Source organism: Eschrichtius robustus, chromosome 12 (assembly GCF_028021215.1).
Source record: "Eschrichtius robustus isolate mEscRob2 chromosome 12, mEscRob2.pri, whole genome shotgun sequence".
Taxonomy (NCBI): domain Eukaryota; kingdom Metazoa; phylum Chordata; class Mammalia; order Artiodactyla; family Eschrichtiidae; genus Eschrichtius; species Eschrichtius robustus.
Window position 1 is genome coordinate 41,380,852 of NC_090835.1, and position 27,318 is coordinate 41,408,169.

Here is a 27,318-nt window from a genome sequence, read left to right on the forward strand (position 1 = left end):
GACAGGCAGGAAGGGGCCTGTAGCAGGGCCCAAGGCTTGGGGGTGTGGCCAGGGACCCAAGGGATCTGCTGTCAGCCCTGGGTGACAGTGACTGGGGGCCAGCAGGAGGAGAGATGGCCTGGAGAAGCCTGGGCCAAAGCCAGCTTGGGTGCCCACGGAGCTTGGGTACAAGTGCAGGGAGCAGCCGAGGTGACAACTGGAGACAGGGAAAGGCTGGGGCCCTCCTCCTGCATGGGTCCGCTGGGGTGCTGATGACCCAGCAAACTTGAGCTTCTCTAGGCTTAGACGGGGGCCTCTCTCAGGCCCTTTCTGCCGGGCTGGGTCCCGACCCCCCAGGGACCGGCCCATGGTTCCTAGACCTCCTCCTGAGGTAAGACCAAGAACACCCCCATGGCTCCCAGCTCCTCCCCTCCTGGAATAAGTGCCCAGTTCAGACCACAGGAAGCCACACACTGCTTCCTTTTCCTTTTTTTTTTTTTTTTTTCCTGTCTTGTCCTCCCAGCCCCAGCCCTGAGTGGGCAACTGTCCAACAACCTGCCTCTTGGTCCGCTTGTCAACCCTTATGTCCACAGGTCCAACCCTCGGGTCCCCAATCACATGACTGTCTCCCATTCCTCCTGCAATAGGACAGGTGGCCTCTCCGGTGCAGAGGCCTCCTCATCCAGCCCCGAGCAGGAGCCGTTGAGGAACCCATCGTCCTTAGGAGCGGCCACGGCAGGTGGTGTGGTCTGAAGGGCTGGGGACCCTGGCTTGGTGTGGCTGGGCAGCTGGGGGTGGCCATTGGCTGTGGCAGCAGGCAGCAGGCGGGGGCTGAGGGGCAGGCCAAGTCCCGTGCGGGGCCCTACGTTGGTCACACTTGTGTGAGACACCATTGGACCGTAGCTGTAGCTGCTGCTCCCGCTGCGTGCCTTGCGCTTGAAGTCCAGTGCCAATGTCCAGCGGCTCCAGGATTTCTTGATCTCAGCCTGTACCTGGGATGGCAGGAGGAGGGTGGGTGGTCAGGTGTGCCCCTAACCCCTCTGCCACATGTCCCCAACCCCAGCGGTGCCCCCATCCCTGCCCCTGCAACACTCAGCACTGAATGTAAACAGAGGCGCAGGCTATTGCTGGAAAATTTCAAGGCCAAGAAGAATCCCGTCATTCTCAGAACATGGTGCCTGGCTGCAGGCAGTTGACACACCCAGAATCTAGAAAGCTCAAATGACCCGAAGGGTGGATGAGTGTTCAATCCGGATGACAGACGATTCAGCCGTGGGGTTGGGAAGATACTTGGCTTTGCCCACAAATCCTAGTGCATCCTCAGCCTGAATCATCTGGAAAGACTTCTCTCTGCCTTCAGAACGTCCTCAGGGATGTTCTTGGAGGAACAGAGTAAGAACCAGGCAGAAGAATGAAGGGACAGGACTCGGGAACCCCCTGGCACTTCTTTTACATTTTTTAATTAAAAATTTTTTTTTTATTTTTGGCTGCGCCGTGCGGCTTGTGGGATCCTAGTTCCCCGACCAGGGATCGAACCCGGGACCCCTGCAATGGAAGCACGGAGTCCTAACCACCGGACCACCAGGGAATTCCACCCACCCTCCCCCGGCACTTCTGCGTCCTTCCTGCCTTGCCCCAGCGTGGCCCACCGCTTACCTCGCCGTTGCAGAAACAGTATATGATGGCGACAAAAAATCCCTGTGGAGAGAGGGCACTGGGTCAGGGCCCAGAGCTGCATCTGGAGAGGGTGGAAGCAGCCTCCCCAACCTCACCCGCCCCTCACCCTCAGACAGGGCTGCGCACCTGGAAGGAGTTGAAGAGCATCTCGTAGTGCATCTGGACTTGCCAGAGCGTCCCTGAGACCTCGGTGTATGGCGTGGCCATGAAGACGATGTAGTGGACGCCAAAGAGCGGCATGAGCACCAGTGTGGATTTGAGCAGCTTCCTGGGCCAGCGGGGCAGGGGCGTCAGGGTGGAGCCACTTCCCCCTCAACAGGCGCTGTGTACCCCGACCTGCCAACCCCAGGCTCCAAAAGCCACTAAAAGGCCCGAGGCTCTGGCAGCCAGTGGGGGAGCCCAGTTCACCTGAGCCAATGGCACTTTGTTTTCTCAGCAAAGTGTTAACAGGGCCCCTTGATTCTGAGGTGTCCCAGAGTGGACCATAAGTTATGTCGCCCTGTCCCAGGGCCCTTTGCACCTGCTGGTCCCTCTGCAGGCACTCCTCCACTCCCCCGTGGCCTTACCTTGGTGTCCCAAGGTCCCTCCTCAGGTTTCAGTCAAGCTTCCGCCTTCTCAAGGCCACCCACTGCCCACCTGTCTCTCAGACTCCCTGCGACCAGCTCTCTGAAGAGAAGTCTGGGTTTGTCCTGCCCTCACAGACCCCAGCTCTAGTGCAGGGCCTAGCACCAAGAGGCCCAGCCTGGCTTTGGGGGTGCCCCCAGAAGCCAGGCAAGATCCCATCGCTGCTGGCAGGGCCAGCCAGGGAGTCAGGAGCTGAGTCCTTCCTTGAGACAGGCTCATTCTTGGAGCCTCTGTCTGCTTTTGTACATGGTGCTGGGGTTGGATGACCCCTGAACTCTGAGGAGCCTGGGCATGGTGGGTGTGGCTCACCGGTACTGCTGCCGCGTGTCACACCGGCCAGCGTTTGTCTCCCGCAGCTTGGTGGCGAGGACCCGGACAATGTTGATGAAGAGGATGAAGTTGAGCTGTGGGAGTGAGGGAGGGCTGTGTCTCGAGGCCGCACCCTAGCAGAGAGGGGCAAGGACTCTGGGACCCATGACCCTGCTCAGGCTCTGCTCTGCCACTGTGTCTCCAGGTGGCTCCTTAGGCCCTTGGTTTCCCCATGTGGACTGGGGTGGGGATCAGCTGCTTCTTGGGCCTTGTGGCTCCAACCCTGGGGTCCAGGGAAGCCTCTATAGGTCCCTGTCAGGGGATGGTCACTGGGACCCATGGTCCATACCCCGACCCAGCTCTGTGGCCACCCCTGCTTACCACAATGGAGGCCAGGATGGGCACCTGGATGATCCACTTCTTGTTCCCGGAGCTCAAGTCCCAGCACCTGGGGGAGGTTGAGGCATCAGTCCCCACCTGCTGCCGTTCCCAACCTGAGCCATCCCACAGGGAGGCTCCAGAGCTGGTCTGCTCTGACATGAGCTGTCCCCCAACCCCACCAAGAGCACAGGACAGGGGAGTGTCATATATGGCCAGGCCTGAGGCCATCCTCAGAGGTCCCTTTTGAAGTAGCCTCCGCTGACCCTGAGCGGGTACCCAGCTTGAAGATGAACTGAAAACTCCTGAAACTGGGCCACTCAGGGCCAGGGTACAGGAGGTGCCCCTCATATGCTTTACAGAGAAAGAGGGTAGCAGGGGTGTTTCTGGCCTGTGTCAGAGCCTCCTGCCCACTTCTCCACCTGGACCTACCCGGTGTTTGCCAGGGTGGCTCTCACACTGACCCACACAGCCACGAAGATGGCGGGCAGACCTGTGGGCACAGAGGGAGACAGTGTGTGAGGGACTGTGCATGATGTCTCTCTCCTCAGCCCACCTTGCCAGTCCCATTCCCCTCATCCCTGGTGACCCCAGCTTAGCCCACCATTGTCCCTGACCCCCTTCACCCTGGGCACATGGGCTAATTGGTGACAGAGCCCTACTCTTGCATGTGCTGCCCTGCTGTCCGCACAGCCTCCCCTCAGGGCTCCAGCCCTCAGGACCCTGTTCAGCCCTCTGCCCTCATCTTGGTTCTGCATCTTGTACCACACATGCATTCCTGCTGGGTACTTGGTGAATAAGGTATCACTAATTTATCCACACCCAGTCCACTCTGCCCTCCCCTCCCCCCTAAAGGGTGCTGCTCTGGGCTGGGGGTTCCCTGTGAGGGAGGGAGCTTATCATCACGGGTTTTCTATTCCAGCACTGCCACCCTTTAAAAAGTCCTAGCCCCATGGATGAGGCTGGATAGGGTGTGCTGTTGTTCCAGGCTGGATAAAGGGCTACAGGGAAATCTCAGTGTGCCCAGGCCCAAGCCAACTCAGATGGTACATGGTACCTCTGAGTGAGTTTTGCCTCTAGGAAGGAACCCAAATCCCCACCCTCTGCCCCCACACACTTCATTCTAGGCCCAGGGTACCCTTGGGAAGGGCAGGGCATGACCTGGGTTTATGCGAGGAAAAGAGCTGTGACATTCCTGTGCCACAAAGTTCTCTGTGTTCCCCTATCTGTGTGCTTCCCACCCACACTGATACCCTCTAGCCCCAGAGCCCACATCAGCCTGCAACTCTGGGGCTTGCCACGGATGAGGTCAAGGTCAGAGTGTCCACCAAGGGGCAGGGAGGCTATGGTTGTTGATGTGAGGGCCTCTAGGTGCTGAGTGCAGGGAGGGCTCCAGCCACCCAGCCTACCCCTCTGCAGTCTGGCCAGTTGCCCCGGAGCCTGGCCAAGCTCTGGAGCTGCCAACAATAATGGACAATTATTGGTAACTCGATCCCACAGCCCGTGGGGGGAGGAGTGCAGAACCCCAGCAACCCATTCTGCAGAGGAGCTGCTGAAGCCTAGATGATGCTAGAGCCAGGGCCTGCAGTTCTGGGCCATGGACCCTGTGGGCAGGGTGGCAGAAGCATGGACAGCTCCACGCAGCGTGGGGACTGGTGGAGAAGTGGGGCTCAGGGTGGAGGGAGGGTTCCAGATCCCAACTCCAGCCCCAGCAGTGGTGATACAGTGGTGAGAATAGCTGCTTTCCAACTCCAGCCCCAGGCTGACCTCTGACCCAAGATCCACTCTGATCCTGAGTGGAATCCTGACCTGAGAGTCCCCCCCTCCCTCTCCTGGGCTGAGCCTCAACCCCGGGTGAACCTGCCTCCAGGTGAGCCCCAACTCCAGGCTGAGACAACCCCAAGTGAACCCTAACCCTTGGCCAACCCCTGTTCCCTGAGCTTGCGGGGGGGCAGTCAGTCACAGAAGGCTCACCACCTGCTGCCCCACATCCGGCACAGGATACGCTGTATGGGTGCCTTCCCCTCAGTGGCACTCTCTGACCCTGCCGCCCATGGTCCCACCCTGCTTGCGCTTCACTGCCTGCGTGCCTGCGTACCCCAGCCGAAGATCGTGAAGCCCCAGAGGTACTTCTTCTCTGAGAAGAAGGCCATGAAGATGAGACTGTGCAGGTACAGCCCCTCCACCAGAATCCAGTAGTAGTTGGTAGCCAGGAAGTAAAGGAAGAAGGTCACAGTCACCCGGCAGCCCACCTAGGAGACCAGCTGGTGTTAGCCAGAAAGCAGGGCCTGCATCTGGGGAGGGCTGGGCTGGGCTGAGGGATGGGCAGTGGTAGGGGGTGCTGGTAAGATATGACAGGTGCTAGTCAAGCTGGTGAGGAAGGGACAGGCTCTACCGAGGGCAGGGGCTGAGGGGTGTGTGTGGAGGCGATGTTGCCCAGGCAGGAGGGCACTGACGACGGGGGTGGGGGATCAAGGTGAAGAGGTGGGGTGACTGGGGGTCCTGGGCCGAGGCAGGAGTGTTGATGAAAGCGCCGGGAGGGGGAACACTCACAAAGCTCTGGGCAACAGGGCCTGGAAGCAGGGCTGAGAGGTGCAATGGACGCAGAGAGGTGTGTGTGAGTGGCCTGAAGCGCGTGGCTGCAGGAGACAGGCGGGGGCGAGGGCAGAGGCGCCGCAGGGTGGGTGGGGCTCCCGCGAAGCCATTGGTGGCGAGGGGCCCCGGGCGGGCGCGGGCCGCCGGAGGGGGCACTCACGTAGCCGGCGGCGGCGGCGGCGGGCGGCGGCGGTGCCTGGGCGATGGCGCGCAGCTCTTCCTCCGTGAGGCGCTCAGCCTCATCAAGCGTGGCGCCGGAGTAGAGCACCGCGTCCTTGACGAAGATGCTCACGGCGCGAAGCATGAAGGACAGGAACAGGTGCATGTGGATGTAGTTGCGTGTGCAGTGCAGCCTCCTGCGGAGCGCGCGACAACACCGTGGGTGGGGGCACGGGGACGCGCAGCGGGAGGGCACGAGGCCGGGCTTGGTGTGTAGGGTTACAGTGAGGGGAAGAGAGACATCATGCCTCCGCCCCGTCCAACCACGCCCTTGGCCACGCCCACCACCCCCCACCTCGGCCCCTCCCCGACCACGTCCCCTCCCCACTCCAGACCCCCGCCCCACTCCTCGCTCCGCCCACCTAAAGTAGGCCAGGATGAGGACAGCCACGGTGAGAGAGGCCAGCGAGACGGAGTAGCCCACGGTGTAGATCATGCCCAGGCGGTCAAACACCTCCTGTGCAGGTGGGGAGTTACTGTCAGAGCCCTGGGACTGGGGTGAGCATCAGGTTAAGGGTCAGAGGCCACTTTAAGGTTGCTGGAGGAGTCAGGACTAGGTTCAGGGGTCAACGGTGGAGTGGGGTGGCCTTATACGGGTCAGGTTAGAGAGGGGGAATCCTCGCACCCGTTCACGAGTCTCATTGGTCAGGAACTTGACGCACTCGCTGTAGTTGGCCCATGTCCGGTTGTGCCCTGGCACCAGCTCCCAGCTGCCATTACGGTCACAGCGACGGTAGGCGTGGCCTGCAGGTCCGTGGGAGGGTTAGGGCAGGCAGAGAGGTCTGGAATCACTGAAGCCCTGAGCTCCAAGTCCTGACATCCCTGTGGTCCCCACCCTACTCCAGCCTGCCTTACCTTTATGATTGAAGTCATAAATGTAGTCAGGACAGGGCATGGCCACCACCTCACCTGGTGCCCCCAGCGGCCAGCACAGGATGTGGTCCCACTCTGGCAGGCAGGGGTGCCCTGTGACCACAGAGACAGACAGAAAAGGTGGGGGACATCAGTCAGATCCATGGTTAGTGACCCAGAGGAATAAACACACCTGTGGTCTCTGGCTCCCTCAGGGATAGGTGTGCCCCAAGACTGGAGAACTCAGGCCTGGAGCATTCTGGAGAGAATGTATTGAGCCCTTACTCCCTACTGTGCCCTGCACCCACCTGGCCTCATAGAATTCCCTACAGACCCTCTATGCAGGTGCTGATAATGGTCCTATTTTCTAGATTGGCTGGCGGAGGCCAAGAGAGGCGAGTGATTTGCCAAGGTCATACAGCCCAGGGCCCTGCCCTCCTCTGGTGCTCAGCCCCTAGCCAGACCTCTCTCTTTTCTCTCTGTTCTTGGTCCCACCTTCCAGGTGTCCCTAAAGAAGAGCAAGTTCCCAGACTAACTGTCCCTCAGCTGAGAATGCTTCCTATGTGCTCCTTGCCCAGGGACCATGGACTAGAGGAAGAAGGTCTAGTTTCCAGTGCCAGCTGGACTCCTGAAGAGCTGCCCACCTCATGCAGGTGTCTACCCTCTTTGCACTTCAGTTTCTTCATTGGGAAATTGGGATTGATATGCACTTCCACCACTATCCAAGACCCGCCCTGAGCACCTGCTATGAGACTCTGGTGACCACTCGTGGGGGTACATATAATCCCCCAAATCTAAGTGCTAACTGTGGGATTCAAGTCAGGGCGACACATCCCACTTTGGGGCTCCAGCCTCACAGCAGAGATGCTAAGTGACCTTGGAGAGTCTCCAGCCTCTGAATCTTCCACTTTTCACCCCCAGCTCCCTTCTTTCCCCCTGCAGGGCTCCAACCACAGGACTCTCCAGCCACCCTGGAAGGTTGCCTTGATAGCTAGACCCACCCCAGCTTGGTGAAAGGCTCTCTGTCCTGGGCACCACATTCCCAGCCCCGCCTGGCCAGGCCCACAATTCCCTCTGATCCCTGGGGAGCCACAGGGTGACCACAGCCTCCCAGATGTGGCCCATCTGGAATCTGCTGCCCACCCAGCCGGTTCAAACTGGCCCTGTGGCTGCAGCCTGGGCTCTGCGTTTGTCTCTCCTTACCTCCCTGAGGGACAATGCAGCCTGCATCTCCTTCCCTCTCTTCTCTTCTGCCCTCCTTGTCCCACTGTCTGGCCCCACCCCTTCACAGCCGCCCTTCTGTCCTGCTCTGTCTCTATGGCCAACCCTACTATGTGTCTTGATGCACCCTCCTCTGACACCCTGAGTCCCAGTCCCAGTGTGTGCCTCCTGGTCCCCTCTCTGTCTCTTCCTGCCTCTCTTTGTCTCTGGGTCTCTCCCAGCCTCTCCCTGCCCCTCTGTCTCCAGGGTTCTCTGTCATCTCTCTCCATGGGAGGGGCCACAGCCCTGGGTCCACCCCTGAGGTGTGCGGTCAAGTTCTCTGCCCACATCTCCTGGGGGCCCTAGTCCATCCAGCTTGCCTGCCCCCTCCACACTCTGCCCCCTCGGCTGAGTCTCCTCCTAGCACCTCCCCTTCTACAAGAGCCGAGGAGCATGAGCTCACATGAAGGCTGTAGAGCAGTGGGGCAAGTGGGTCCGAGTCGGTCTCAGATGGATGCATGGAAGCACAGACGTACCTCGATGCCTGCTGCCGGCGGACACCTCCTTGTCCTCCTCAGACTCAGGGTAGAGCTTCCCAGATGCCTTCTCTTTCTTGGGCTTCCCTGATGTGGATGCAGATGCCCATCCTTTGTCTGATTCCATTATGTCAGCTGGAGAAATTAGGGCAGTTATGGCTGTCGACAGCACTACAGCAGAAGACCCAGGGTACCCTCCTGCCTCAGACTCCCCCTTTGTACAATGGGGGTTGTCCCCTGCCCTGCTGACACCTAGGTTGATGACAGGTAGGGACGTGCTTTACAAACTGTAAAGTGCTTGCCAGGTGTAGAAGTAATCAGTCGGCATGGAGACTGTAAACAAGGGGTTCAAATGGTAACAAACACAATTCAGGTGTGGGATCAACTAGTGAGTGGGTTGAGCGGTAAATCTGGGCAGAAATGTCTGACCCAGGAGTCATAGCCAAAGCCCACGCAGGAGGCGAAGGCCCCACCAGGGGGCGCATGGCAAAAGTAGACAGTAGTGGTGATGTCAACAGAGGTGAAACAGTGAAAATGAAGCCGGCCAGAGCGCTGTGTAGGTCGAGAAGCTGGTGGTGCGAAAGACAAGAGCAAGAGTGTGCAGTTGTCAAGGGAGGACAGATGAGCCCACCTACCCCATCCCCTGCCCTAGGATACCGGAGTAAGGGGTTCACAGCTTCCACAAGGGACCCTGGAGACTCTCCATCTGAGATGGGGCCTGGCCTTTCCCTCCACTGGAGAGATGCCTGGGGTCTCTCTTCCTTGCTGAAAGTCTTCCTCATTATCTAACCTTCAGCTACAGCCCAAGCCAGGGCCCGCTGGCCCTCCCATGTCGGGGTTTGTGGCCACAATGAGAAGCTGAGTGCAGACACCCTGGGCTGGGATAGAATGGCTGTGCCCATTTTCCTGCCTGCACCCTGGGGCATCAGTAGGGTGGGGGTAGCAGGATGAGGTAGAGTGGGAAGGGAAGGCCTCCATCGGGAACGAAGAGAGGGCAGAGGGAGGTGCCTCCATGCTTCCACAACCAGAAAGACGGCTGGGTTCAGGACCCCCCCAGACCCTGATGTGACTGGGGCAGAGGATCAGGGAGCCACTGGTGGGGCCAGTGTGGGCAGGGCTGTGACTGCAGAGACCATGTGAGTCCCTGTGAATGGGCGCAAAGTCTGTGGGCTCCAGGGTAGGTCACTGTGTGCTTGCGTCCTGGGTGTGCATCAGCATCCTCTCCCAGCGGTCTGGGGGCCAGCTCAGGGGAGGAAGCTGCTCTTGCCTGCCAGTCAGGTGGGGTCTGGGCCTCTTCCAGGTTGAGATTAATCAGACAGAAGTCAGAGGCCTGGATGGTTGCTAATGAAGCTCCATTTCCACTTCCAGGAAATGGACTCAAGGAAGAGACCAGCTTGAGACTGGGGCAGGAGCTGTGAGGTCAGGTGAGTGCCCCTCCCAGCTTCACCGTGCCAGGGGTCCCATGGAGATGCTGTGTTGGTAGAAGGAAGCCTTCCTTCCCCATCAAGAACCCTTTACTGGACAGTGAGTGTGACTGACATAGAAGCCCATCCGTATCCCTCTATTCTCCTCCCCTGCCAGCCCCATTCTCCTGACCCTGGACACCTCTGCCTTGCCCTTTGCCCAGGGGGCCTGTTTCAAAGACCTATTCTTCCTTCTGGACCTGCACTGGATACCTCTTCCTCCTGCAGAAAGCTGTCCCAGCCCACTCCAGCGGGGTCTGGAGCCCTAGTCAGTGCTCCTGATCCTGGCGTGCCTGACTAGATCTAAGCCCGTTCGAGGTGATTCAGACAGTAGTTGCCTCCATAACCTCCTATCCCCACCCTGGGAGGGGAGGCTCAGTGCATCTCTCAGCCTGCTGACTTTAATCTCACCTGACTCACCCCATTTTTGGTCCTCACTTTGGCCTGGCCCACTTTACCTGGACCTACCCTCCCTTGGTGCCACTTGGTTCTGCATCCTGGGCTCCCACCTTCCTCTGGCCCCTCTGTCTCCTGACCTTGCCCCCAGACCCTCCTCCTTTGGCCCCGCCCCCACCTGGCCTCTGCAGGACTTCTTTGAGCCGCTTCTCACATTGGGCCTGGGCACGGTGCAGCAAGAAGATCTGCTCCTCTTTGGTCATGACGTCATCTGCATCCACCTACCAAGCCGAAGGTCAGATTGCAGGCAGGACTTACCAGCAGAGCAGCAGACTCCACAACTATCCCAACCTCCTTGAGGGATTCCCCCCCTTTCCAAAGAATGCGGGAAATCTGCCTTATGTAGCTCCATTGTACAGACGGGAAGCCTCGGCTTCAAGGGGAAGGGCCTGCCCCACCATAGGGAGAAAAGGGGGAGGGGTGCTGTCCCCTGCTTGCCCGATAGTAACCCCATAGGCTGCAGCCACTGATATTCTCTGTCCAGTCTGTTCCCCAGGGGTACGTGGGAAAGGGATGGAATGTCCCAGGGTGGATCCTCACAGGATCCTGGCTGTCTATTGGGGACCTGGGTGGAGAGGGGGTGGATAAGGGGTGGTGAACTCTGGGGAAACAAACGGGGCCTGGATTCCTTCAAGTCCTAGTGCCCTCGGGACCTTGGGAGTCACCAATTTCCATCCTGGCCCTCTCCCCAGTCAGTGCTTTCCCCGTGAATGGAGAGTGCCTCAGCTCCTCCCACCCTTGAGGTCCCAAGAGGGAGAGGATGGAGAAATTGCTGGCAAGTGGTCTGGGTTGGGCGGGGCACTCCTGTGCAGGCTGTGGGTGGGAGTCACCCACATCCATTGCTTATCTGGAAGTTTCCCTACATCCAAGTAGACCCTGTGTTCTGATGATGTGGACAGGCCTTTGCTCCTGCTGTTCCCTCTGCCTGGAATGTCCTTCCTTTCTTTCCTTCCAGCACGTACACCCTGGATACTGGCTGCCACCCACGAGGGTTCACTGGCATCATTTTAAGGAAGAGAGCAGGAACATCATGGAGGTGGGGGTGAGATGGGACTCACCCTGAGCCTCTGTTTCCCTGACTTAGGGCTGGAAGGAAGTCAGAGGGTAAAGGCAGCATCCTGCCCTGGGAACAGCTCAGTGTGCCCAAGCCCAGCCACTCCCATGAGTGGGACCCACAAGAGGTTAATGCATCCCCTCAGACCCCACCTTCACCCCCAAGTCAGGGCCGTGTCCCCGCAGACCCCCAGGACAGAGCCTGGTTCCCTTAGACCTTCAACAGGCAGAGCTGCATCCCCTCAGACATCCCCTGTCAGGGCCGGGTCCCTTCAGTCTGAGCGGAGCTTTGGAGGGTGGGAGAGCCCAGAGGAGGCAGGGGAGGGAGGTGGAGGTGGGGGGAAGGGGCGGGCCCCAGCATGCGGGGGCGGGCGGCCGGCCGGGAGGGTCAGGGAGCCCGCTGCAGGGAGAAGTTAATTGACCGAGTCTCTCGGTGGCAGCAGCAAGGGCTTCTAGGGCCAAGGAGTCTCCAGTTGGCTCGGCTGGGCTTGGGTTCTGCTGGTTTCACTTAGCAGAGGCGCGTGCGCGTCTTTGCGTGTGCGCGTGTGAGTGGCGGCACAGCCTTGAGTGGCCGCGCACAAACGCTGTCTGGCTGGTGTGTGCACTCGTGTGTGCCCCTGTCTCTGTATATTCTCACGTGGGGATCGTCCAGCATGCACATTTGGGACGTGAGCCTGAGGTGTCTGTGAACATGCATGTGTACCTATGTTTCTGGGCAAAGGTCCGCGTGTGTGTGTCTGCGAGTGTGTGATACGGTTGCTCATTAGCCTGCATGTCTGTGGGTGTCCGTGCTTTCGCGGATCACTGGCGTCTGAATTGGACCCTCAGATCTCAGCTGGACCCAATGCCCAGGAAGGGCTGGAGAGATTCCCACGTGCTTGCTGCTGGCCCCTACAGCTCCTCTAACTTCCCCCACCCGCAGCTAAGGCTGAGCAGGCTGGGGCAGAAGTAGCGCTGGGGAGATGGGGCTTGAGGGAGGACAACTCGGGCTTTCCCTAATCCAGGGGGCTCCAAGACTAACCTGAAGTTCTCTTTGTGCCTCTGGCATTGGGGATCCAAGCTGCTGAGGGGTCTGATCCCTGTGTAGCTGCCCTGCCCATCCCACCCCCACTACAGCACCCTTTCACCTCCATTTCCATTATTGCAACTAGTACCTCTGTCAGTAACCACCACCACCATCACCACCACGACCAACACCACCAACACAACCACGCCGCCCACCGCCAATACCACCGATACCACCAGCAGTGGCAGCAGCACCATTACCACCATGAGCACTAACTACTATTACCATCGGTATACCCACCATCATCACCATCACAACTGGTAGAACATCATTACCATCACCACCACCAGTGCTATTTCCACCAGCACAATTACCACCGTGACCATCACCACCACCTCCAGTGTTACCACCAGCATTGCCATCACCGTCCCCACCAGCACCATTACCACCAAAGGCAACATCAGCACCATCACTGCCACCAGCCCCATAACCACTGTCAGTACCACCTTTCCTATCATCTTATCCTTACTCCCTCAGCATGCCCCCTTCCCCACCACCCCTTCTCCTTCTGCCCACCTTCGTCTCTTTCAAGATGAACAGATAATCACCAGATTTTTTCCAGCTGAGGAAAAGCTCCTAAGTGGCTGACAGGCTTCCACCAGTCCCCAAGGTCTGGCACACCAGCCCTCCTGATAGACAGACTAGCCCACTGATGTGACCCACTGAGGGTTACGGCTGATGGCCTAGACTAAAGGCAGGCAGCCATGGGTTGAAAACTGCCCATTTGGCAGACTGACAGACAGACAGGTGTGCAGCTGGGTGACGACCAGGAACTGACCCACACACCCTCTCACAGGCCCAAGGCATCTGCTCAGCCGCCACCTACTGCTACTGCTGCACTCTATGGCCAAGAGGAGGCACATCCTCTTTTCTGGAGTCTCATTTCCTGGTGGGTCTGGGAATGCCCAGGAGAGGGGAAGGTATGTGCTTCAGGCACCAGATAGCCCCCAGACTCCTTCACCCACAGGGACGGTGGCACCATCTCTGGCCCCCCTGGACTGTATGACCCATTTCTCTGTCACCCAATCATGGCAGAACTGCCACTGCAGCAAGAAGAATTCAAGCCAAGGAGCCAAGAAAGCACTTTCCCAAGGAATGGAGGGCAGCTCTACAGCAAGAGCATCCCCACTTGCTTTAGAGTACAGCTCCCCTGCCTGGAGTTCGTCCATCACCTCTCCCTCCAGCTGCACCCTCTCCTCATCTAAGGAGATTCTGCCACCAGCACCGGAACTTGAATCCTGCCTCCACCACTGACTGGCTTTGTATCTTTGGCAAAGCTGTTTAACCCTTGTGCCTCAGTCTCCCACGTGTAAAATCAGGATAATAATAGGGCTGTTGTGAGGGTTAAATGAGGTCCTGTATGAAAAGCTTGGGCAGGGGTGGGGCCCACAAAAAGCTGGTTGCTATTATTACCACTGGGTCAGCAGCAGCACCAAGTCATGGCTCCCCGCCTCCGGCTATGGGCCACCGTGCTGCAGGGCACATGGGTGCCCCCGGGCTCAGGACCCAGACAGGCAGGGGGAGACTGTCTGAGTAGATGACTGAGACCAGGGGCCCACAGTGAGGGGCAGGTGGGTGGTGGGACTCCAAGGAGGATTGGGAGCAGGGAGTACAGGAGGGCCTGCAGGTGAGGTGTGCCTGACAAGCTTTTGGGGTGAAAGGGCACCCCAATAACTCCCTGCATTTCTCGATCCACCCTGGACTCACACTAAGATTCAGGGTCACTGCCAGACCCCCATACTTGGGCTTAAGGGGCAGGAGGGCCCCTCCTCTGCCTCTGCCCTGAGTAAGGTCTTTTCTAATGGAGTGATGCAGAAAATGCTGATAGCTCTGATTCTCCTCCTGGCCTGGACACTCCATCCGCTGCGCCCTCCCCGACCAGCCCTTTTCCCCTTGCAGAGTTCAGTTCTTCCTGGCCTAGCTCCTGGTAAGGAGGACTCACTCAGACTTGTATCATTTTAGATCCAGAGAGTCTGTGCATCTCGGGTCTCACGGATGAGGACTGAGGGACCTGGAGCTGGGTCATGGCCAAGGGTCAGTTAGTCCATACCCACCACTGATAGGGTCACCTAGCCCTGGTGCCAGGTGCCCCGAACCCCTCTTCCTCCCACACCCCTCCTATGGTCTTGGGTTAGGGCTGACTTCCCCTGACCTAACCATTGTAGGGCTTGGCTGTAGCACTCTCCCCATGTCCAACCCTCTAACACGGAACCTTCCTGTGTACACACATGTGCATGATCTGCAGTTTGTGAATATGCAGGGAGAGAAGTGGCCTGGGAGCCTAGGGCTGTTATTTGTGGGGCTACAGGCAGGGTGAGATGGGGGCTGGAAGCCAGTATGTTATCTACAAACATAGAAGCTGCTGTCTCAGGGAGAAAGTAATGTGTGGTCAAGAAGCCCGGATGTGTTTCTCATTTCCTGAGTTCAGAAGCTCAAAGGAAGAAAAAAGCCATCTGCTCAGTACCCCTCCCGCCAGGGGGCAAGCAGCTCCTTCTAACTCAGCTCCCAGGGAGACCCCACTGAGAATGGTGTTGGAGCTGCGGATGGCAGTGATGGTGGCAGTGGGGGTGGAGGTGAAGACAGTGAGTGGGGCAATGACAAGGCTAGTGATGGTGGTGGAGGTGTGATGGTGACAGTGGTGGTGGAGAGTCAGTTTCGTGCCACTGACCAAATGAGGGCCACTCCTCTCAGTTCCTCTCCTAAATGCCAAATTACACACACTTGCTGTCTGTGATCCCAGACATGCCTACATTCTCCTCCTCCGGGCAGAACAAAGGAGGAAATACAAGGGATCCTTCTTCAGCTGCTGACACCTCTGTCTCTGGGAAAAAGGCTCCTTCTACCGCATGGTGTCAGCCTCAGGATGCCCTCTTGGATCATCTCATCCATCGCTCTGACTGGGGTCGGCCTGCTCCCCCAGGGGAAGGCAGCTGCTGGCTTCTTGGTCACCTCTGGAGAAAGCAGATCTACCAACATTCATCCCTGGATGTGACCAGTGTCTCCCACCCCATGAGAGCCCCTCTACATGTTGGCACCAGCCATTGCCCCTGGAGCTTTAACCACATCTCCTTCAACATCCCCACCTTACAAATGAGGCCACTGAGGCGAGAGTACAGTTAGAAAGAAGAGGGCCAGGAATGGAGCTAAGGTCTGCTTGATACTGAAGCAGCAACCCCAGAGGAAGGGAAAGAAAGGAGGAAGCACCCCGCCACATGGATCCTCTAGTGCCAGCCTCAATACCAGTTTGCCACAGAGTTCTTCTAGATTGTATCTTTCACTGTGTCAAGCAAGAGCCTCTTTGCAGAGCACCTAAGGCAGCTTCCACAAAGGTAATTCAGGAATGGAGGTAGACGTAGAGGTGATCAGGTGGTGATGGCGTTGGTGACGGCAGCTTGTGCTCAGCTCTGACTGGGCAGAGGACAGTTGCACCCTCGTATTAGGAGGAAGGAGAGTTTGTACCTTCACAAAAGCCAGAGGGAGAAAACCCTGGCTAACGGGAGACCCCCTCGTGACCTCCTGGCCTTCCTGCCCCTCTTCTCCAGGTTCCACTACTGGGACCTGTGCTGGCACCCCTCGATGTCTCCCATGCCAGCTGGCTAGGGACTGCTCCCTGCCCTTGCTGCCTTCTGTCTGGCTGGCTGGCCTGAGCAGGCTGGGACGGGTTCCTTGCCGGGGACACTCCTGCCCCACCACGCCACGGCTGACAAGTGCTGACTTTTCCTCCCCTTCGCCTGGCCTTCCTGAACAGGCTGCCTGTGTTCGGGGCTGGGAGGGGCTGGGGGGAGGCACTGTGACGCCTCTCATCCTGGCCAGCGTGGAGGCATTCAGGGCAGGCAGTGGGATGGAGCCTGGGATGGCAGAGTTGGCTGCTAGGACCCTGTGGATCTTCATAAGTGGCCTCTACCTGGGCTTGGGGACCAAGGCCCAGAAGGATGGTATGACCTAACCTAACCATAACCTGGTCAGCAGAAGAGAATCCTACCAGGTCTCACCTCTGCACAAGGCAGGTCCCAGAGTTGGGGTTCTGAAAAGTTTGGAGGTTTCTGATGTCTTTGAGAATCTGAGCAAAACTTTGCACCTCCTCACAGTCACACTATATTTTGCAGACAATTTCAGGCATCTGCAAATCCCCCACTCCACCCTTTCTTTTTCCGGGGGGCTCTCTGAAAGAGCTGCCTTCCTGATGTGGTGGCCGGACCAGGGAGTGTCCCCAGAAGGCCCACAACAGGAATCTGGGGGAGGCCTCTTGATGCCTCATTACAACATTCCGAAGAAAACCCAAGTTCCCGGGAGGGCTCAGCCCCCCTCCTCCTGCTCTGTCCTCAGGCAGCTCCCAGAGCTGGGGGTGGAGGGTGGAGGTGTTTAAGGGCAGGTGATATAAAAAGCTTCAACGAATCAATACGAAAAAGACAAATAACCCATAGAAAGATGGGTAATGGCTCTGAGCAAGCTCTTAGAAGATGGACACTAAGCCAATGTAAAAATCCAAAAGCTCACTGGTAATTGGCAAATTAAAATGGCAAGAGACACCATGGCAAAGGTGAGGAAAAGAATCTTCAGGCTACCCTGTGAGACAGAGGGTGTGGGGAAGAGACCTCCTCCGTCATTCCTAGTGTTGAGTATAAACCCGCACAGGCTTTTTAGAGGGCAGTTTGGCCATATCTATTACAAAAAAAAATATGCATGTTCTCAGACCCAGCAATGACAGAATCTAGAAATATGCTACAGGGAAATGGTTACACGAGGACATGAGAGGGCACTTCAAGGAGCTTCCCTGCCACCGTCTGGAATCTCTCTCTCTCTCTCATACACACACACACACACACACACACACACACACACACACACTCATACAAACACACATGAAACTATCTAAATGTACATTCCTAGGGACTGCTTAATGAATCTCAGGTTTTGGAACACTATGCAGCATTTAAAAAGATAGATTTATATTTACTGACATGAAGATCTCCAAGACACACCTTTAAGTAGAAAAATGCATATGGCAGAGCCCTATATACAAACGGCTATCATTTACTAAAAAACAAATACAGGGGCTTCCCTGGTGGCGCAGTGGTTAGGAATCTGCCTGCCAATCAGGGGACATGGGTTCGAGCCCTGGTCGGGGAAGATCCCACATGCCACGGAGCAACTAAGCCTGTGCGCCACAACTACTGAGCCTTCGCTCTAGAGCCCACAAGCCACAACTACTGAGCCTGCACTCTAGAGCCCGCGAGCCACAACTACTGAAGCCTGTGCACAGCAAGAACCCAATGCAGCCAAAGATAATAAATAAATAAAATAAATAAATTTATAAAAACAAACAGCAAATGATAGAATAAAACTATCTACTTTATATGTATACAAAAAGGTACCTGTTTGGAAATATACAGAAAAAGATCTGGGAGGACATCCCCCACCCACACTGTTTAAAATTGTTTTCTCTAGAATGGGGAATGGGTTTGGGAGTAATCAAGGATAACTTCTGTTTAATCTGTATTACTTGACTCTTTTATAAGAAAGAACATATTCAAGTATTAGTTATGAAATTAAAATAAGAAAATAAAAGTAAAATAACCAAAGGATTCTACTTAAAAAAAAAAAAAGAAAGAAAAGGAAGAAAAAGAAAACCTGAGTGGGACATAGGGATCTCCTGCCAGCACAAGCTCTCACCCTGCTTTGGAGGAAGAAGCTCAGTGCAGGAGTCTGAAGACTTGGGTTCAAATCCCACCTCTGCCACAGACTCACTGTGTGACCCTCAGGGCCCTTTCCCATAAAATGGGTGGATGAACAGATGGAATGAGAAAATATCTGTGACCGTTTCTAGGTCAGAATCGGGGGACGGCCACTGTTCAATACGTGTTTGTTCCTTCCTGTCTTTAAAAGTGAGCCCCTTGGCTGAGCTGCCCTTGGAGCCTGCTGAGAATGGTTCCCTGGGTCCCACCTACCACAATCTCTCCTGAGTCTGACCCTGAGGTCATATCTCTACACTCTAAGCCTCCCAACCCCACAACGCTGACCTTCAGCCTCTCCTACTGCAGTTTCTCCTTCACAAGCGTGCATGCTGAGGGTGTCCTTAGGATGAGGCATCCCCAAGGATAAGACCACCCCTTACCTCCCACTCACAATCTGTGGGCCCATCCCTTCCTCCAAACTTCACCCCACCTGACTCCCAACCTCACAGCTACTCTTTTCTGTAAGGCACAAGACGGACCAGCTAAGTCTGGCCACAGCCAGTGTCCTCCCAGTGGGACACTTTTTTTTCCTCCAACCATGGGGTCCCTCATGGAGGAAGATGTGAGCCTGGTCCTGGGGCCAGCTGGGCAGGCAGCATATAGGTTTGGTGACAGGGTCTATCAGCTGAGGGTAGAAGCAGTATCCCCTGGGTTTAGGAGAGGGAGCTGGCAGACTCTCAGTTTCTTGCTGGCTCCAGCTGAGGCCAGGGGGCCTACAGGGTGTTGGGTGACCCTCAGGCCATATCCTCTATCCCCGGAGCCACGGGAGGTTCATTGCACTCACGGCCTGAGTGTCCAGCCATAGATGTCCCAACAAGGTCCCAGGGCAGACCCAGCCCGGGCATCCCTCCTCCTTTCCTACCCTCAGCCTTCGGCCAGGGCTAAGCTGGGCAAATTCTCTGCATGTGCCTCAGCTTCCCTGGAAATCAGTGTGGGTCCCTCATAGAGGCACAGGGCTTGGCACTGGTTGACATGCAACAAATAATGGTCATATCAGTTGTGTGAAGGTCAGTTAAAGGGGACAATAACAGAACCTTTCTCAGAGGGTTGTTGGAAAGATTAAACTAGCTAATATTGTGAAGTGCTTAGAACAGTTTCTGGCAAGCAGACAGCACTACAGAAGCATTTATTAAATAAAAACAAGAAAACAATAGACCTGGATGCACATGTGATCACAAACACACACACACATGCATAACCATGCTCCTACAAGTCATGTGCAGACCACAGCCTCAGACATACGTGAGCTCACACAAGGTCTCAGACACTTGCACTTACGCAGACCCAGAGAATACCATGCTGAGTCCCACAGAGCCCTGCTCGGACACACAGATATACTCACAGGTCACCCACGCCCATCACCCTGTCTATTCCTCTACAGTCACTTGCACACATGTGTGCACACAGACCACACTGGCTGGCTCTGCACAGTGGCTATGATCACACACCCTGGAAGGGGCCCTGGGAAAGGTGAGCCTGGCCCGAGGGGAGGCTGGGGAAATGGCTCTGGGACCTGGCATTCACCAGTGTTCGAAGCACCCCTGCACAGGGTGCTGATTGTCTCTGAACCTCAGTTTCCTTATCAACAAATCCTTGTATGGGGGCGATGTCTCTGGCTTTGGGGTGCCATGCTGTGTAGGCATGGACAACAGTGAATGGGGTGTACTGAGGCCAGCAGAGGAGAGGAGAGCCTCAGATCAAGGGATTCTTAGGCAAGTGTTTCTTTCTTGGTGTCTTTTTACAGATAGGGAAACTGAGGCGTGAAGAAGGATAGCCCAAGGTTACACAGGCATTGGCAGAGCTGGAGGAATCCAAGAGCTCCTGCCTTTCGGCCTGGGGCTCCGCCTGGATAGGGAGCTGGTCAGGGGAAGGCTGCCTGCCTGTGTCTCTAGATGGCAAATAGCCGCACCTGGGAGGTGAGGGGGAGGCAGCGGGGGCCTTGAAGTCAGACACAGGCAGACAGTCTCCTCGGCAATGGCTGATCCCCCAGGACAGGGCTGCTGTGGGATCTGACTGACTCCCCAGGAAATGGTCCCCAGACCCTGGCCCAGTCTGAGGAGGGTACTCGGCTCTTTGTCTCCAGCTATTGGCCTCCGTCAGTCTCTTCCTATTTTTCTTTGCTATTCTTGGTCTATCTACTCCTCCTGCTCTGGGGAGCTCTCACCCCCATCTTCTTTGTCTCTGTCTCTCTCTTCTCTCTCTCTAACCTTATCTGTCGCTTCTTCTCTCTCTGGTCCCCTCTTGGCCTCTGCTCTCAGGAGGGTACAAATGTGGGTCTCCTCACTCACCGGAGCATGTTTCTCCTGTGGGAGTGTTCTGTGAGGTCAGTCTCCTTCAGGGGAGCTCCATCCCTCCTCCATGCCACACCATACCCGCCTCCCTGGGCAGACATCTTCCAGTCTGGGTGAAGCTGGGCATGAGTGCACGCATGTGTGTGTGCATGCGAAGGTGAGAGCTTGAGGGGTCCTTAAATCCTACCCCCTGACCTCAGACCCACAGCCCTGTGTCCCAGATTGCAAACAAAACTTGCAGAAAACAGAGGACCCCAGAGCAAAGTCTGTGTGACCCTACATCAGGGCCAAAGCCTAATCTTCTGCTAGATCACACTGTCATCTTCCAGGGAGACACAGAGCAGTGATGCTCAGAGAAGCAGAAGATAGGAGATCCCTAACCACAGATTTCCAGACCTGGGACCCCAACCCAGTCTTCAGAAATAAGGAAATCTTAGGCATCTGGAACCCAGAGTCCAGACACCCCAGAGACAGCAGGCACCGAGGATCCCAGGCCAGAGGGGACCCCCACCCAAAGTTCAGGTTACTGGGGGAACTCAAGCCTCTGAGCCCTGGACACCTTCCCCCCACCCCCAGCCCCCGCCCAGGGACCCCAGAGCAAGCCCGAAGCCTGTCCTGGACTCCGAGCGGGGGACTTACCAGCACGTATGCGGAGCTGAGCACTGGGCAGCACAGCAGGAGCGCCAGGCCGGGCGCGATCCGGGCGGCCCCCATCGCCACCGCCTAGGGCCCCGTCCCTCGGGGCAGCCGCCGCCGCCGGCCCTGGTGGTGGTGGTGGTGGGGTACAGAGCTGCGTCAGGCCGGGCTGCCCCGCCCACGCCAGGGCCTAGGGGACCCCGGAGGCCCGGCGGCCCGAGGCCCCGGGGCCCGGCGCGGGGCCCATGCACTGAGGGCTAGGGAGCGAGCGCAAAGGAGAGGGAGGGAGGGAGGAAGGGAGGCAGCCGGGGGCCGGGCGGGCGGCGGGCGGGCGCCGAGAGCTGCGGAGCTGCCCGTCTGCCTCGGAGAGGAGAAATCACATCCATATGGCCGGGCCCCCCGCCCCCGGCCCGCCCCCCGCCCCCCTCTCCCCCCGCGCCGCCTTTTCTTTTCTTTTCTTTTTTTTTTTTTCTTTTGGGGAACTGGGAGCTGTGGCTTTGCCCCACGCCCAGTGGGGGAGGGGTCGGGGGAGGGGTTGGGGTCGCGGTCTGCAGGGGGCGAACGGGCTGTTATTTTTAGCTCCGCGGCTAGCGCAAGTAGGGGGGCGGGGCGGGGGAACGCGTTTTGCGCAGCTCCGGGCGTGCAGCTTGGGTACTCGATCCCAACTTTGCAAAGACACTGAGCCCTTCGGCGATCGGGCCGCCAGCTCTTTGCCCCTCGGCCCCCTCTGATCCTCATCCCGTCCGCGGCCGCCTCCGGCACTCCCTCCCCATCCTCGGCCGGAGCCCCGCCTGCGCCCGCGCCGCTAGAGCGCGCCTGCGGCCGGGACGCCCGGTCTCTCTGCCTGTCTGTCAGTCCGTCTCTAGCTCCCCCGGCCTTGGCCTCCGTTCTTCCAGCAGCCCCGAGCTCCGTTTCGGTCACTCCCTCGTTCCCTCCCTCCCCTCCCCCTGTTCTCTCTACGAAAACATTTGCAAGTTTCCAAAAAAGCCACGGAGCCGAGCGGCGCGGGGCTGGCGGCTCCACGGGGCTCCGAAGAGGCGCCGCTGACTGACACCGAGACAAACCAGCCCGCCCGCCCTGGTCAGGCCCGGAGTCACCCTACCCAACTCCAGCCCCCTCCCCTCGCCGCTGGCCCCCAACCCCGACTTACTCCGAGCGCGCCGCCGCGGCCCCCGCCTAGCCATGGGTGTCGGGGATCCCCCGACAGCCTCCCCAGGACAGCGCCGCTTCCGCGGCCCCGGGGAGACTTCATGGAGCTCTTGGGATTCCCCCCTGGCCGGCCTGGCCTCCAGCGCCCCCCGCCCGGCCGCCTCTTGGAGCCGCCGCCCGCCGCGCGCGTCCCTCGCCTCGGCGTCTGCCGCTCCCCATCCCCCCAGCGGCCCGGGCGCCTCTTCCCTCCCCCGCGCCCTCCCTGGGCCTCTCCCGCCCCCGCCCCCCCTCCGTCTTCTCCGACGCGGTGTGGAGCGGCAGAGCGGAGCCCGCCGCCCCCTGCCCCGGGACATTTCTCTAGAGGCCGCGGCCCGGGGTCGCACAGCTGCGGGAAGTGAGAGTGGAGGGGACGGGGCCCAGGGAGCTCTGACATCGGGGCCCGGGAACGTGGCCCGAGCCGCTCCCGCCGCTTCATTTTCCTCTCCGGGAAGGCACAGACGTTATTTTTTCTGATCGTCCGGCACCGGCCGGTGAATAGGGGCCCTCAGCCGCGAAGCAGGCCCTCTTCACTGGAGGTACCCCGCGCGCCCCCGGCCGCAGCGCTGTCTGTCCGCCCGCGGGACTCCCGCTCAGGCTGGACCGGGATCCCCGGGGAGGCTGCTCTGCCGCCAGCCCCAGAGCCTGGCTCCGCCACCGCCCTCCTGCCCGCCCCGCCCTCGCCTGGACCCCCAGCCTCAGGAATCTCCCGAGTGGGTCGGTCTGCTGTGCCCCAGACCCGCCCCCGTCCCTGCCCGCGTCTCTGGGCTCACGTCCCTCTCTCTCCCTCCCCAGTCTCTCCCGGGTCCGGGTCTCTCCGAGTCTCTACCCATCCAGACGCCGGCCCGGCCTCTCTAGCTCCGCCCCTGACTCCACCCCGGGCGGCTAGAGGCCGCAAGACTTAGGGCTCAGCCGGGACCCCCACCGTGGGGTTCCACCTCCCTCTCCCACTCCTTTACACCCCGAAAAGCTCTTGGCCGGCTCTGGCCCACTGGGGACCTTCAACTTGGGAAAAGGGCGGGAGGAGACTTTGGGGGCAGAGGCCAGATGGGGGCGGGACTTATGTGCTCCCGCCCGGGGTGGGGGGGAGGGGGATGCAGGAGTGCTCAGAGGAGAGGACCTCGGACCCCAAGCCTACGACCTCTAAGTATCAGGTGGGGAAGCTGAGGTGCAGGGAGGGCCTGGGGATGCCTGGAGCAAAGGGCTTTAAAGATGGTCAGGAGGAAGCTAATGCGACTGTCAGGGCCATAGGAAATATCCGGGCTAAGTGGCAACCCCAGCTCACCCACTTACCAATTGGGTATCCTGGACACGACGACTCTCCTGCTGTCTGAGCCTCAGTTTCCTCATCTGTAAAATGGGGAGCTGACCAGCTGATTCAAAGGGCACTTTTAACTTTACTGTTTCAGTGCCTCTGAGGATGGGTATCTCTTTGGGTTTCTGAGAGACCCATGGACTCTGGGGGCTCCCCAGGCTCAGCCTGTGGAAATTGAGCTCCTCAGAGCCCTCAAACCGGCCCCCTGTCTCAGGGATGACCCCTCTCTTCAAAGTGAATGAGTGCCCAAGCCCAAGCCCTAAGGCCACTGGAGTCCAACTGCAGCCAACTTTCCTGGCAACCCACCCCCTCCTCCTGCTCAAACCCACCCATCTCCCAGACTGTACCCACAAGGGTCTTCTCCATACATTTCTATGGCCATACTCTCTTCCATGCCCCACTACCCTCAAGTTTCTTGTCCTGGTGTTTAGACTGCTGTTTGAGGCAGTTTCCTACAAAGGTGACTCTCCCCAACAGGCACTGTTGACTAGACTCCTGGTCTTCTTTCTGTGTTCACTGCGCTGCCTTTGCCTTTGTAGTTTCCTCAGCCAGGATCATACTTCTTTGCCTGGTGTAAAGGACATCCCTCTCTCCTTGTGTCTCCATCTCTTCCATTATTGGGGGAGGGGTGGCTGTGGTTTGGAGACTGCTCCCTATGGTGTGTGGGCTCTTTGGGAACAGGGACAGAGGCTCAGGTGCCCAGAGCAGGCACCTAAAGAACACTCATGGTTCTTCAAAGAAGCTTTATGTCTCTGTTTCTAAGCAATTCGATTCCAAGTTTTATGATTTGATGACCCACACCCCTTGATAGGAAAAGAACATTCATGGAGGGACTGGAGGTACTGAGAGGTGAAACTAGGAGTTGATGGAGGAAGTCCTTCTCAGATCTGACACCAGCAAGCTTGAGATTGAGAAACAAACAATACCCTATGCTTGGGAGGACCAGGGTGGGCTGTGGATAGGGCTGCACAGAGGGATCATGGGCTCTGGGCCCCTTAAGGGTGTTTCCCTAGCCATAATTCATGTGCCTCACTCCAGAGTCTCCTGCTGGACATTCCACCACTGTGGGCGGGGCCACTGACCCCCTAAATCACCCCCAGGCCTCTGGTTAAAGTGCCACTATGGGGGTGGGGGTGTCACACATTAACTGGTAGCACCCCAGTGCCTGGCAGAGCACAGCCCACCCTTTTTGACAGGCAAGCCCCAGGGCCCCAGGGTCAGTTTCTGGTCAGTTTCAGGTCAGTTTCAATGGCGTTTAGAGAGTTCTGGTTGGGGGTGGGGAGTGGGAGTGAGTCCCTGTGGGGACTCCCCTCTTTGATCCCCAGGCTGGGGCCTAGGAGGAGGAGCCAAGGCTGTCACTGGAGCTCAGAACTGGAGCAGGGGCTGCACTCTGTTTCAGCAGCCCTAGGCTGACAGGCCTCTGCTGCAGCCACGGCCACCATGAGTAGGGCTCTGGCCAAGGTACACAGACCCTGGGGCCTGGGTGGGCACCAGACTCAAACAGGAAAAACAGAGGCTCTCTGAGACCTGCAGCCTGGCCTCACTCCCTCAGAAAATCCCTTGCCCGAGCCTGGAAGCTATCTGGTAAAATTAGCCCATAGACCCCGACCCTTCGTTCCCTCAGCCCTAGCCCCAAAGTCAGCCTGAATCCCAATCTCAGCCCTGATCCCAGAGTTAGCTTTACCCCCAGGTTGAGTCCTTTCCTTGTCTGATCTCTAACCCCTGGTTGAACCCTGACCCCAGGCTGAGCCCCCACCAAGCTTCAATCCCAGACCTCTTTCCAGGTTCCCAAGCCCCTCTGGAAGCTTTTCAAGACAAGGGGCTGGTAGGGGAGGGGATGGCCAGGCCATAAGTGAACCTAGGTGCCACTTTTACTGCCATTTCGGCTGCTCATAAACACCCCCCACCCGGATGAGTCACTGGAGGCTCCCAGACAGCTGGTCAAGCAGCCCCCTCCCCTTGCAGCAGGAAGCCTGGCTTTCTCACTTCTCAGGAAGGTGAATGGCGGGAAGCTGGGGACACAGGGGGCCAGACTGCCCTGTCCCAGGCAGGGAGCACTCCCGGGACAGGCGGCTGGGAGTGTGGGATTCCTGTCCCTTCTGATCACATGGTCACAAGCCCCTGCTGCGGTAGCACCAGATCCATAGATATCTCCTAGTGGGCATACGTTGTCTGCCCTACAAGCACAGGTACACACACACTAACCCAACTGGGTGCCCCAGCCTCACCCCTTCCAGCTACACTCAGGTCTCAGGGCTCCCCTGAACCCCACTCACCTGGAGCCCACAGGACGTTCCAAATGGGACCTAGAGCCACAGAGTAGACTCAGATTGGCCATAGGGAGGCTGTGGATAGCCCTGAGCAGCTTCTGTGGTTCAGGCCTAAGCAAGGATGTTGCTGTTCGGGACAGGAAAAGGCCTGAGTCAGAGCTTTCACTTGAAGAGAAAAATTAATTATTTTTTACCAAACCCTGCACCAGCCTAGGACTTTGTCCCAGACCCCTGGTCAGGAAGCAGAGGCAGGTCCAAGTGTACCAGTGTTCAGGTGCCCTGGGCTGGGCCCTCCCCGCCACTGTCCATGGGCTTGCCTGCCAGGTGCCCATGCCCGTTCAGTCCCTCAGGTGTGTGTGTACCTTAGTGGTCCTCTCCTTGCCCTGCCAAGACTTTCTCTGATTAGCTCTCCTTCTCTCTGTTCCTGTGTCCCTGCCTGCCCCTTCCAGCCTTTTCCACATCTCAGAAATTTCAGGCCACCACGAGGTATGAGCACAGCCCCTATGAGTGACTTCATTCAAGTGTTGGGCACCTGGAGCAATCAGATGGTGGATGAGGGTAGTTCAAACCCAGGTCACAAGCGGGAAAACTGAGGCTGAGAAGGCTTCCCCTCCAAGCACTGAGCACCCGGTGTCCCCCAGCTAGGAGAGATGGGGACCCTCGTCCACCCAGCCCTTGTCCTGATCCCTGCAGCCCCATAGCCACCCTCCCTCTATCAGACTCTTTACTTACTGGAACATGGGCTCCTGGTGTTTAACCAGCCAGGAAGCCCTGACTGGCTGCCCCCCTACCCCGGTTCCCCCCAGGCTCAGGGCCTGCTTATGTAGTTAGAGGTCACAGAGGCAGGGGATTGTAGACAGGATGACCTCTCTCTATGGTTCTGCAGAATGAGCTGTAGCAGAACCAGTGCTGGACCTGGACGCTAAGGGTGAGGACGTGGACAGATGGTGAGGAAGAGACCATGCAAGATCCTGGAACCTCACCTCAGGGCCCGGAGATCCTAGTTGGAGGCTGCCCTTCTGCCAGAGCCCAGTCTGAGCTGGTTTGAGTCTGGAAGTCCCAGGCTCAGCCTGATGAGGTGTAATGATTCACGTGGCAGCTGCCTCTCCACACATTCCAGCCACAGCCCCCAGTGCTTAGCATGTGAGGCGGCTGGCCTGGAACCACCCAGTGGCTGGGGCATGTTCCTAGGGCCCCCGCACTCAGGGGCGACCTCTCCCCAGGTCTCCCAGGCTCCTGGGGAGGGTAGCACTCTTTATAGTTTCCAAAGTACTTTCTAGTTCACAAGCTGGAAAGAGGGGCAGGGAACTTGCCAATACCTGGCCTTCAGGTAGGGAAAATGAGGCTTAGAGAGTAGACTGGGCTGGCCAGGGCCATATAGCGAGACTATGACAAATAGCACTTAACAGGGCTCCGGCCCCTGGCCTGGGCTACTCCCAAGTGTCTGGCTCCAAGGGGTATCCCAGGGCATGTAGGACT

At 58.0% G+C, this 27,318-nt stretch overlaps 1 protein-coding gene across 3 annotated transcripts; it reads right to left on the reverse strand.

Annotated features, from left to right (window-relative positions):
* Positions 1-463: 463 nt before the first annotated feature.
* On the reverse strand, positions 464-26,890 carry PTH1R (parathyroid hormone 1 receptor). Of its 3 annotated transcripts, XM_068558467.1 has the most exons (17): positions 26,823-26,890; positions 25,846-25,966; positions 23,548-23,604; positions 21,073-21,195; positions 10,407-10,509; positions 8,370-8,504; positions 6,637-6,747; positions 6,407-6,525; positions 6,144-6,238; positions 5,723-5,918; positions 5,066-5,219; positions 3,400-3,460; positions 2,971-3,037; positions 2,590-2,684; positions 1,783-1,924; positions 1,636-1,677; positions 464-971 (listed from the first exon to the last, which is right to left on the reverse strand). In XM_068558467.1, the coding sequence occupies exons 4-17, from the start codon at positions 21,145-21,147 to the stop codon at positions 594-596; spliced, it is 1,773 nt and encodes a 590-aa protein (XP_068414568.1). In that variant the 5' UTR covers positions 21,148-21,195; positions 23,548-23,604; positions 25,846-25,966; positions 26,823-26,890; the 3' UTR covers positions 464-593. The 3 variants fall into 3 exon arrangements, with proteins under 3 accessions (XP_068414568.1, XP_068414569.1, XP_068414570.1); XM_068558468.1 differs by lacking the exons at positions 23,548-23,604; positions 25,846-25,966; positions 26,823-26,890 and adding an exon at positions 22,220-22,352; XM_068558469.1 differs by lacking the exons at positions 21,073-21,195; positions 23,548-23,604; positions 26,823-26,890.
* Between the last annotated feature and the right edge of the window lie 428 nt (positions 26,891-27,318).

Coding starts and splice junctions, on each gene's coding strand:
- PTH1R (XM_068558467.1), bottom strand. CDS start 21,147: ATGGGGGCCGCCCGGATCGCGCCCGGCCTGGCGCTCCTGCTGTGCTGC. Junction 1,925..2,589: donor GACACGCGGCAGCAGTACCG/GTGAGCCACACC, acceptor CCGCTGGCCCAG/GAAGCTGCTCAAATCCACAC. Junction 1,678..1,782: donor TGCTCTTCAACTCCTTCCAG/GTGCGCAGCCCT, acceptor CTCTCTCCACAG/GGATTTTTTGTCGCCATCAT.